Here is a 12,024-nt window from a genome sequence, read left to right on the forward strand (position 1 = left end):
AAAAATGACAAGTACACATTTAAAGAAATGAGATAAACTTTTTACAAATTGATTTGTATTAAATTTTTTATAAATCAATTTCTAATAGTGATGTGTGACTTGTTTTTTAATTGCATATATTTCTTAAATGCTTTTTTAATAACATAAAAGACTCGTATCGCTTTTAGAGGCTAATTCGTATAAATTTCTTATAAAAATTTGTGTCATTAAAGAAATAAGTGAAAATTCAATTTCATCCTTTAATTTTTTAAGGTTTCAATTACTTTTGTAAATAAACTAAAAGGATGCAAGTGTGATTAACATAATGGTTAATTATAAAAAAGCCTTTTATATTACTAATCGTTTTTAAAGTAGTTTCTTGAACTATTAAGTGTATCACTCGAGCCCTACAAACTGGCAAAAAGTACTAAAAAGATCAATTTTGTTGAAATATTCCTATAATACCCTTGCTACGGGTCATATTTTCAATTAAAAAAATTAAAAAATTAAAGAAAAATTAAAATATATTATTTACTTTTGTCAATAATGCTTTCTAAATGTAAGGAGTTTAAAAGTGAATTTTTTTGAACTCTATATATTCGTGTCGTGTTCGTGTCGAATTTCATAAGCGATTTCTCATAATCACCTACTCAAATTCGAACAAGTAATTAAAATAATCCTAATCCGAGTAGCGTAATGGCTTAGGCTTAAAGCATGCAGTATCCCATAAATTAGGAGTGTATCTTACATTGAATACGGTTATTAAGCTTGGACCGCACTTGACCCGACCCGTATTAGAGTGATCTGTTGCTACGCGGACACGATAGGGCCGGGCCAAGGAGACTGGTTCTGACCCTTAGCATGGGCCAGCCGAATTCCCAACAATACTGATGTCGCCCCATTCGATTGGGGCGCCATTGAGAGTTACCGTTGTATTATAGCCACGAACTCCGAGCAAAATAGAACCAGAGAGAGCGAGAGAACTTGGGAGAGATGATGATATATCGCTCGGTTTTTAGGGTTTCTCAGATCAGGAACAAAGCGCCACTGCTGCTTCAACCTCAAGCTTCGCGCTCCTTCTCTCAGATTCAATCAAAGCCCGAACGGTTCGTCACTTCTCATTTAATATTTGATGACCTATCATTTTGACTAAACCTTAAGGCTACGTTTGGCCGCTAATAAATTGTAGGAAAAAGAAAGAAGCCGTAATTCAGAATCTAATTTTTTTATCTGTTCATAGCAAAAGCATTGGAATGACTCAAAAATTTGATTATTATTGTTGCGTTCAATATATCCTTTGCATTATTGGTAGTGGATTTTTTGATTTTAGGTATTCTTTTGGAATTGCATTTGACATTGATGGTGTGGTTCTTCGTGGTCCCGTTCCCATTGGAGGCTCTCCACAAGCTTTGAGAAGATTGTATGGAGATTCTGGTACTTAACAACCTATTCAATTCTCTATCTCACTCTCTCTGTGATTGAATTAGGAATTTTCTCTATAAAATAGAATTTATGGCTCTGTGTTTAATATAGTTTTTGTTTCTGAAAATTGGAAATTCATCTCAACTATGCCACAATTGTTGTAAGTTGATTACTGTCTTCTTGGGATACCATTAGTGAAAACCATAAGATTTAAATGTTAATCTCATTTTTATTTATCTACGACCGAACAGGTCATTCAAAAATTGATTACTGAAAGTAGTAAGGGTGGTGATACCAAAGAATATTTTGTTTTCTGGCTTCGGGCATCATAGCTATGCTGTAATGGGTGACAGTCTTAATCAGTTACGTACTTTCTATTCTGTAGTTGTATCTGACTTGGCTGGTTTCTACTGTAGGTTCTTTGAAGGTGCCTTTTCTGTTCTTGACGAATGGTGAGTCATTTAACTGTTAAAGTGAGTCGGTTTCTGCTTCATCAATAGCAATGTGAAGAGCTACTAAGAGGAAGAGTGGCCTTATTGTAAAGATATCAGTTAATATCCAATTATTAATTTTGCTTTGTGAAATTAGTATGTATAATCGTGTGATGCTGTATATTCAACCTTAGAGCATTTGAGGCATGTTGCTTTTGGGTCTATACTCATTGGATTGTAAAGATTATCACGTTGTTTCTTCAAATTATTTAAGACCAAAAATAGTAATTCCACAAAACATTGTATTCCATTATTGTAAGCATGATTTTATTGCAACGAACTGTTATATTTTTGGTAATTGTCTTTACGCCTCAAGAGGGATGTGTACAGGCAGCATTAAGATGAACAATACTATTGTTTGATTTGATAGGAGGTGGCATCCCAGAATCCAGACGCGCCACTGAGTTAAGTGAACTTTTGGGAGTGCACATTTTACCTTCTCAGGTACTGTTTTGTTGTTTTGAAAATTTTGTTTTCTTTCAGTATAAATAGGGGATTGAAGTTTATTTGTTAATGGTTGTTTTGACTGTCATTGATTGATGGAATCCTTGCCATAGCGGTTCTTTTTGTGCTATCCTAATGCAGGTCGTACAGGGTCACTCACCATTTAAAACTTTGTTGAAAAGGTATATATATCAGAACTGTGTGAATCCTTTCAACACTACCATATAATATTCTTTTCCAGCATCTTCGTTTTCAAGTTACGTTTTTTCATGGATCTGCTTGTTCTAATATGATTTTCAATCCCAATGCTTCAACCCAGTAATCACAATGTATCAACTAGGCATGCATTACGTAAACAAACCTTACAATTAAGTAAATATAGATGAAGTCATTTATCTGTCTCCTTCAGCTCGAAAGGAGTGAAATTGTGAGAATACCCCGCATTGGATTTGAAAATGATGCCAGTACGAGTTTTTGCTGCTAGTTAAACAAAAGGACAGTTTCAGAAAAAGGCTGCATCTATGGGGATGACCCTGGTTACTTGTCTGCTTCAAAATTATGTGCAGTCATTATTTTTCTGCTTCCCTGGCTTGCTTGTTAAAGTGTTACGACATTGTGGAATGGAACGGGTTAATGGTCGATGGACTGGGAATGCAGCAGGATCTTGCCTGCATTCTGTAAGGGATATAATGGGTATGCAAGAGATATAAGGGGTATTCTAGAAGGTAGTGAGCTGGAGGTATCTAGGAGCTAACAATATTCGGTTGGCAAGAAGGCTCTAGAAGGGGATGAGGTGGCGGAAGGCACTCTCCTATAAAATCCCATAGAATGGAGAAGGAAGGATGAAAAGAGAAGATATTGAGTCTAATTTGTAGTTAGTCCTGGAGAGCTCGGGCCTCTCGAAGAGCCCATGGTTTGTAAGAGAGATAGGCCTCTCCAAGAGCCTTTATTCCTTGTTTTACCCTCTATTTCTATCATGTTCTTCATGTTCTTCCCTAAATCCCTTTCACTCAAGAAAAGCACATAACAATTGGTATCAAAGCCATTCTTTCTTCACCCATCGCTTCCACATTTTCCATTTTCAATTTTCCCTCAGAATTTTTTTTTTATTTTTTACTAGCTTCTCTTATCCAACATTTTTCTTTTCCCTCTCGTTCTACAATCCATAATCTCTACCATGGCCGCTCGTTGGCAACCTCACGGTGCCAATTTTTATGGGCAGCATCGCTACGCAGCAATGTGCTCGGATCTATTACTGCAACGGGCGTTGGACGTACTGCAAGATACTCTGAAGCAATCGGAGGAATCCTCACACAAACTCCAAGCACTTATGAAGGTCCAAGAGGCACACACACGCCAACTGGTGTGTAAATGGGACAATCTTTTTATGATTGTGCATGACCTCGAGAACGAAGATGCAACCAAGGAGGATATTAAATTGGCTGACCCGGATCTCCGTCCTACCCCAGAAATTCCGAACACAAAATTAGATGACCCATTGGGGATCTTCTCTGAGCAACCGTCAACTACCGTGGGCGATGTGATCGATTCCATGGATGAAGGCTTCGACCCAACCATGAAGATCGAACCCATGGGCACACCGAATGTAATGGCGGTAATGAAGCCGAGTGTGGAGATGCCATTTTCACCTCTAGTTGATTTTGATAACAAGGGCCATCTCACATTTGATGCCAGGTCGGTTGAGCTGCAATTGGGGGTCCAGAAGCACCGCTGGTGATGGAAACCAGTGGCCGACGAAGCAAATGCAGCAGCTCCCGTTTCGGCTGGTGCCGACGATGGAGGCCAGTGGAATACGACGAAGATGCAACGGCTGACGACTCGACTGGCACAGTTAATGGACGCCATGGCGCCACTCGGATGTTTTTCCTCTTGTGGACGCTGCAGCTACGTGTCCATGAACGAAGCAAAGGAGGAGACGAGGCTGGACGCTCCGTATCCTGGGTGTCCGACGACCGACGTGGCTGATGACTACCTTTGGCACCTTAAAGGCGTGAAGAAATCTGTGTTGCTCGCTGAGACTCAGCGGCGCGGGGTCGTGGAACCAGTTCGCGTCCCTGACTGGAGGGAGCCACTCACAATCAACAGGCTGGCCGTGAGTGAGACGAACTTCGAGTCCAAGCCCAAGCTCAATCTAACGATTGGTGTCGTTCCATTCCTCAACGTCTCCGCTGGGTTGCTCGGTTTCTTCTTTGTCCAGTCGAGACGAGCTTCAGGTCCACGCTTGGGTTTTCACTTAATTCCTTCACCAACTTCGCCCCTTACTTGTCCAAAGGGAATTGATTGTGCGTATCCGCCCAGTGAGCTTGCGAGGCTCAATCCCAGAGTTTGCTGGTACTGGTTGTCGGGCGACTGCTTTACGCCTACCTGGGTTTTTCAACACCCTCCTTTGGATAGGCATGCTGGCACGGCACCTGTATCTTTCCTCTGTTCAACACATCTGACCATACCCACGGTACCTTGTTACTTTTGCTTCCACAGGTTCTGGATTAAAGGTGCCAGATGTTTTTTTATACATGGTCCTGATGGTATTGAACCTGCCTTAGACAACAAGACATATGCCGGCCGTGAGACTGGGTCAGCACCAGTCGAATCCCATATGAATTCATCTGCCAGTGCTTCTCATATTGCTATTCATGAGTTTGATGATGTTGTGCTTCGGTCAGAGTCCTGGCGTCCAGTAGAAGGGTTTTTTCAACGACGATCTCATTTCTGCATAGATCAAGGTTCAGACACCCAATTGGCAGACCCTAGTCAGTCAGAGGAACGGGAGAATTCATTTCCTAGCTTTGTTCTTCTTGTGGATAATACCTTGGAGAATTTGTGCTATGAGAATGATCTAGAATATTTGCTAGACCTTCTTACTGACCACATAGAACTGAATAGCCGCTTCTTGGTATATGATTTTGACGCTTCACTTGCGCACTTCTTTTACGTAGTTCTGGTGGTTCTCGTGGGTTCACAGCCTGTTGCACCATTTAATTTTTTCAAATGGGCTGAGTCGGGTTTATTTTCACATGATTCCATAACGGTAGGCAATGGGCTGCCATTTGTTTGTCCGAATGGGCTAGGTAATTCTGGATATCCACCTGACTGGAGTTGTCTTCAACTGTGGACTTTGAGACTTCTGTTAACTATGATTGATCTATATGTGATTTGCGGGCTTTTAGATTATGGGCGCAAGGTGTTTGACGAAATGGCTGATAGGGCTGTGCATTTGGTCATCTTCAAACACCGATGGCGTTGGAAGTTTTCTTGTTGGTGGCCACCGTGGGTGCCGATACCGGGAGGCAGGGACCTCCGGCATTTTTCATGGACGCAAATGACGATGGCATTACCGACTTTTCTCGAGCTCCTTGGGTGCACGGAGACGCTGGGTAAGGAAGACGACGCTGGGTGCCAACGTGGCCATGGCTATAGATTCCTTTTGCATGGGTGAGAATTTCTGGATGCAAGGATAACCGTATTGAGCTTGAGTCTTGGATGGTTTTGGAGGCACGAGCTGATGACGTTTTGATACTTGTGGCTTGACCTTGGACGCAGTTCAACGTGGCAGCAGCAATTCTGGACTTTGGACACAATTCAACGTGGCAATGGATGCAACAAAAGTCTACATTATGGGCTTTTTCTTTAGACAGCTGAAGGGGTTTGAACTTTGCAAATTGAATGGGCCTCTAGTGTTCCACAAGCCTGAATGGCCTAACTTTTGGGTGCTGTGTGGGCCAACAATGAGATTTTTATTTTTTATTTTTTTAGTATTATTGCATAGGTTAATTGCATTTCTTATGTTTAGATTGGTTTATTTTCTTTTCTTTGTAATTTTCCAAAACGCACCTCGAGGGCGAGGTGCTTTAAAGGGTGGGGCAATGTAAGGGATATAATAGGTATGCAAGAGATATAAGGGGTATTCTAGAAGGTAGTGAGCTGGAGGTATCTAGGAGCTAACAATATTCGGTTGGCAAGAAGGCTCTAGAAGGGGATGAGGTGGCGGAAGGCACTCTCCTATAAAATCCCATAGAATGGAGAAGGAAGGATGAAAAGAGAAGATATTGAGTCTAGTTTGTAGTTAGTCCTGGAGAGCTCGGGCCTCTCGAAGAGCCCATGGTTTGTAAGAGAGATAGGCCTCTCCAAGAGCCTTTATTCCTTGTTTTACCCTCTATTTCTATCATGTTCTTCATGTTCTTCCCTAAATCCCTTTCACTCAAGAAAAGCACATAACACATTCTTCCCTATTTTGATTTACAAACTAAAACAACGGTAGGTTATTAGAGGTAACCTAGGCCTCCTTCAAACAGGTGTTTGGAATTAAACTTCTTGGATACTTTATTCATCGATTAATGGTCTTTAATAAACCACTTACAATGATAAAGATAACATGAAAATAAATGATAATGATAAAGTAAAACAAGAGTAACTAACGATAAGATAATACTAGCTTAAATTTATTCCAACACCCACGTGGGTTGCTGTTGCCTAACCGAACACTGATTCCTCCTTCAACTCTTATCTCTTCATGCAACACTTCAAACACAGCATGTTCTTATTTCTTCATATGACACCTCATGCAAACCATTGTGCCAATTCATGCAAAAGCCTGAGTTTTCTTATGTTCATTAAAGCATCCTGTCAGAGTGTCTTATTATATTGAATTGTTCTACGATGATTGCCAATGTATTTTCAGTGTGTTATGAGGTTTTTTTCTTCTTCATCAATGTGTTATGAGTTGTTATGTCTTTTCCATTATAACATTATATTAAGTTGTTTTATCATCTTATGTAATTTTTATTGATTTCCCTTCAGTTATGAAGATGAACTCATCATTGCCACTGGAAAAGGGGAACCTGCTCTTATAATGTCTGAATATGGTTTCAAGTAAGATATCCACATTATATCTTAGTCATTGTATTTCCTGATTTGATGCCCGCAGGTTTCTAGATTTTGAGAGAATCACAAATGACTTAGGGTTGTGTTTGGTGGCAGAAAGGTCCTTTCATTAGATGAGTATGCTTCTTACTTCGAGAACATTGATCCTGTATCTCAATATAAGATGTGGACAACTAAGCAGGAATTGGTTAAGAGTAGCTACCCCAGGAAGTTGGTTCCAAGTTACAACATTACTGCTGACAGAGTTAAGGCAGCTTTTGTTGTCAGCGATCCTGTAGATTGGGGCAGGGACATTCAGGTAATCTTTTTCCAACTTTATTATTATGGAAATCAAAATGAGCCAGTTGTTGCTTTTGTATTTAACTGGGCAAAATGGCATGTAAATTTATGTGGTAAATAAGGATTAGGAAAAAAAATTCTGTAAAAGGTTTGCAATACCAGTGCAATGGAGGGTGACAAATTTGAATGCAATCAAATTTAACTCTCTTTTTTCAATCCAGAGAACCCCTAGGGGGCCCACCTACCCGAGCAGCACATCCACTTGTTGGGACAGGTGAGCCTTATAGAGGCTCTCTCATATTTGCTATATTTGTTCTGATATTTGATGAGTTCATTTTAAAATGTTGGTAGCAGCAGCCTTGGTTTTCCTATGAGTTCCCAAGAACAAAATGTACCTTTGAAGTTTCAATGTGGTTGGATCTTCTTATTTGTAATGCACTGATGTGAACATACTGTATTTTATCGTCATCTTATTCCAGATCATTCTGATTATCTGTATCCCTTTGTAAGTTCTGAACTGATTGATGAATTGAATTAGGTTCTCTGTGACATTTTAAGATCTGGAGGCCTTCCTGGACATGAGAACGGACAGCAACCACCTTTGTATTTTGCTGCTGATGATCTTGAATATCAGGTTGGTCATTACGCTTATTCTGATGATCTTGAATTAGGTTCTCAGTGACCTATTTGATGGATTTACAAAGAGGAATTTTGTCATCAATATGGAATGAAGAAAATCATAGATACTGGTCAGCTCGAATGGTTGAAAGTGTCTGTAAGAGCCAACACTTAATAAGCAGGCCTTATGCAGCCTTGGTGTCACACCCATAAATATAAGTCAATGTTCAATATGGGCTTCACTTGTGGACACCATCAAACTGTCAGTGATGCCTATAAATATACCCATTGTGTTGGCCTGGATTCTAGATGCATTTTTGCTCCGTTAGGAATTTTTTTTTTTTTTTTAATGACGGGGAACACCCCAAGGTAGAGGGTCACTTTATGTACCCACCCTAAAGGGCAAAACCCGGACCCATGCAAGGCGCCCCTCCCACATGGATTGGGTAAGACAAGGCTTCGCCACATGCGTGGCACTAATGAATTGTTTGCACCTAAAGGGATTCGAACCTTAGATCTAATGGGGATGCCACCAAATCCAAGGCCTTCACCACTTGAGCCGCCTTTGAGTTTGATCCTCTTATAATTGGAATTGAAAGAGAAGGAAAGTTGGAATTGAAAGAGAAGAAAAATGAGGGAAGTAGGGGAAGAAATGATCTTATTTTCCCTTGATGATATTACTGATACAATGGCATGCGTTTATAAAGAGGAGCAATACAGTCTACTATGGAAAATACAATAAATGAGAAATATATGGAAATCCAATATGGGAAATCATATCAGAATCAGATCAGACGCGTATCTTCAACACTTATTTGTTTATTTACTTATATCTTTTAGCTCAATTTCTGAAGAAAATTTGAGAATGTTATTGATCAATTGCCTACTCAATACAGGCTGCATTTCCCTCTCAGCGTCTCGGAATTGGTGCTTTCAGAATTGCACTAGAAAGTGTCTTCAACAGGTAAGGTTAGTATCTCATGTTTGAAACCGTTTAAACCCTCACTTTTCATCAAATGTATGTGCATCAGGTTGAATGTCTAGTCAATGACCCACCTCTTGGTCTACATGTCTATATCACCTCATAATCAGAGCAGATTCTAGATTCTTAGAACCCAAGAGAGGATTTTCCTTTTTCTGAGTTGTTGCCGTTTAGAACCCATATGTAGTAAGCAACTCCTTGAATCCTTGATAGTGTAGTAAAATTATGAAATGCCTCTAGCATATATGAAAATTTTATGGGGTTTCCGTTACTCCTCAAATTCAGCCCTTCGTGGTTATGTCTTCTTCTGACTAAACTCAAGGTCAAAAGATCATGGGCTAGTAGATGGAGGAAGAGAGAAAGACTCATCCTTCAAGAATGCAAGACTAAGAATAACATTTATTTATTTATTTATTTATTTTTATATGCTTTTGGGAAACCCATTACAAAGAGCACTCACTATATGGAAATACATAAATTGAAGCTGCTATCAGCTCCAATAGTATAAGAATTCTTATATTAGGCTTCGGTTTCAGAATTCACCGTAATACTCTGGAGTATGTAACTTTTGGGAAACCAAATCCATTTGTATTCAAGAACGCTGAAGCCATACTGAGACAGCTTCAGCCAGCATGTCATGATAATTCTGTAAATAATGGAAGCATTGGATCACATCCTTTCAAAACCCTTTATATGATTGGCGACAACCCTTTAGTTGATATCAAGGGTGCACGGCAGGTTTGTCTGCTACTCGTGGTTTTCAATTCTGGTTCTTTGTGTACGATGCTAGATAATCTTCATCAAATGAATCAACTGTTATTTCACTGATGGGTCACCTTTCGACTCTCAGGTAGGGCATCCTTGGTTTTCTATTTTGACGAGGACAGGTGTTTTCAGGGGGAAACATAATCATGCAGAATTGCCAGCTGATCTGGTAAGTTCAAAGTTGAAATCTTAAGATGCATGTCAGAGTGATGCTTGCAAAAAAAATGTGATTTCCTGCTATTCCCATGGTAAATGTGTAGGAGAGATTGGGAAGTTTGTGAATCTGAACAATATGTACTAAAATTTATTGTTATTATTTTACTACGTTTTTATCTTGTTGCTTGTGCAGGTCGTTGATACTGTTGAAGAGGCAGTGGACTATATTCTGAAAAAGGAGAGTAATTCTTAGGACCTATGCCTTTTTAACTGGTTCGTGCTCTCTCTCATGATTAAGTCATTAATATGGCAGAAAGAAAATTGAAGCCAGAAAATGAAGGCAATTTTTGTTTTAGCAATTTGCTTAAACCAAGTTCTTAATATACGATGAAGTCATATTTGCTTCTGTTACTTTTCTGAATCTATCTCATGTTTTTCAGCAATTGCTGACTGCAAAAGTATGTCTAGTCATTCTTATGCTTGGAAAGTTCCTGTCCTGTTGCTATACAGTCCTATACTTTCTATACGCTTTGATTGTTATCAATATCACATTCTTAGAAACGTGACAAATATGATTCTTTGAATCAAAACCCCGTGTTTATCAATTTTTATATTTTTTATATATATATACTCATGGGATGCTCAGGACAGCATCTTCAACATTCTGTTTCTTTGAGGCGTTCTATGTTTCAATGATGCTGGCAATCTAATGAATTGATGCTTGGGGTACTACAACTCCCTTACAAGCTCACGTGATAATCTACATTTTATGGAAATGAGTCACGTGAATTGCCACTTGACAGTCCACATTTTAGTGCTGCATGGTAAATGTCATGAATTTTCACATTAGTTTATAAACATGGTAAGCGCCATGTGGACCGCCATGTGGTAGTTCACATTTTAGTGGCTAGTGTGATTAGTGCCACGTGGAGTGACACTTCAGTTTGTTAGGGACTTGTAATAAAAACTATAATACCCTAACAACACTCGTAATGAATTTGGCAACAAGGTAGTCTCTATGAATCAATTGATTTTGAGCTGCTTGGGAAAGTGCCACGTGGACTGTCACTTTCTTCCTCATTTTTATATCTGGTTATGATGAATGTCTAGAAATTAATGTTGCATGTCTCAACGTTTGTGTGTGCATTCACTTTCTAACGTTTTTAACGTGGCACTAAAAATTACAATTAGATTTTAGATGGATTACTATCGAATTGTGGATCCAATGGTGATTTTTAGTGTCACGTCAAGAAGTGTGGAAGTGCATTGTAGCATTTTTCTTTAAAAATAAAATCACATTGAAATGCAAACCCCACTCGAGCTTGTTTGGTAACCCAACCATACAATTTCAATTTTCATTTCACTTCTCCCAAAAAAATCAAATAAAAAACATTCCAACTTTTTTACACTTTTTACATCACATCAATAATTTTTTATTACTATTCAAATAAAAAAACTCACTACAAAACAAAACTTTTTCACTTTTCTATAAAACATTCTCAAATTCTATATCACATCAATCATTTATTACTACTATTCAAATAAAACATCTATTTCCCACAACTTACCAAGTGCAGTTGCTTGGTGGGCCAATCCGTGGTCCTTTTTTTTTAAAAAAAAAAAAAATTATTAGTTTGTTTATTTTTATTTTATTTTTTATTGGGATTAAGAGAACTCTCTTTCAAATACTTCGATCGCAGATCGTATAACAAAGAGCAAATAAAATATTCATTGGTTTCGGCCAACAGCTCCGTCAAACGTGTTTGGACAAAGGTTTCTCTTAATTGAGTTAGAAGGATGTTTTTTTCAACTTCTTGATTTATTAAACTGATGTATATTCAAAATGCACGTGATTAAGGAAAACTGTCATGTTTGTTTGGTCAACATATTTTTACAATTTTTATTACAAAACAAAGAAGACAAATTTAAGAAGAGAACTCTCTAAATTTCTTAAAATAATTTTACATGGAATTCTATAAATTTTAA

The 12,024-nt window shown here is 38.6% G+C and overlaps 1 protein-coding gene across 3 annotated transcripts; it reads left to right on the forward strand.

Moving 5' to 3' along the window:
- The first annotated feature begins 902 nt into the window (after nucleotides 1-902).
- LOC133864111 (mitochondrial hydrolase YKR070W-like) lies at nucleotides 903-10,567 on the forward strand. Of its 3 annotated transcripts, XM_062300334.1 has the most exons (13): nucleotides 903-1,085; nucleotides 1,310-1,413; nucleotides 1,818-1,853; nucleotides 2,263-2,336; nucleotides 2,478-2,518; nucleotides 7,155-7,226; nucleotides 7,335-7,536; nucleotides 8,056-8,151; nucleotides 9,032-9,099; nucleotides 9,654-9,855; nucleotides 9,968-10,051; nucleotides 10,232-10,311; nucleotides 10,479-10,567. In XM_062300334.1, the coding sequence occupies exons 1-12, from the start codon at nucleotides 973-975 to the stop codon at nucleotides 10,289-10,291; spliced, it is 1,152 nt and encodes a 383-aa protein (XP_062156318.1). In that variant the 5' UTR covers nucleotides 903-972; the 3' UTR covers nucleotides 10,292-10,311; nucleotides 10,479-10,567. The 3 variants fall into 3 exon arrangements, with proteins under 3 accessions (XP_062156318.1, XP_062156317.1, XP_062156319.1); XM_062300333.1 differs by lacking the exon at nucleotides 10,479-10,567 and having other exon boundaries at nucleotides 10,232-10,468; XM_062300335.1 differs by lacking the exons at nucleotides 903-1,085; nucleotides 1,310-1,413; nucleotides 10,479-10,567 and having other exon boundaries at nucleotides 2,450-2,518; nucleotides 10,232-10,468.
- Nucleotides 10,568-12,024: the final 1,457 nt, after the last annotated feature.

The sequence above is a fragment of the Alnus glutinosa genome, chromosome 3 (assembly GCF_958979055.1).
Source record: "Alnus glutinosa chromosome 3, dhAlnGlut1.1, whole genome shotgun sequence".
Taxonomy (NCBI): Eukaryota; Viridiplantae; Streptophyta; class Magnoliopsida; order Fagales; family Betulaceae; genus Alnus; species Alnus glutinosa.

Excerpts from the sequence above, each read along its gene's own strand:
- LOC133864111 (XM_062300334.1), top strand. The coding sequence starts at position 973 with ATGATGATATATCGCTCGGTTTTTAGGGTTTCTCAGATCAGGAACAAA. Across the intron at positions 1,086-1,309 it reads ATTCAATCAAAGCCCGAACG|GTATTCTTTTGGAATTGCAT; the intron begins GTTCGTCACTTC and ends TTTTGATTTTAG. Across the intron at positions 8,152-9,031 it reads CTGATGATCTTGAATATCAG|GCTGCATTTCCCTCTCAGCG; the intron begins GTTGGTCATTAC and ends TACTCAATACAG.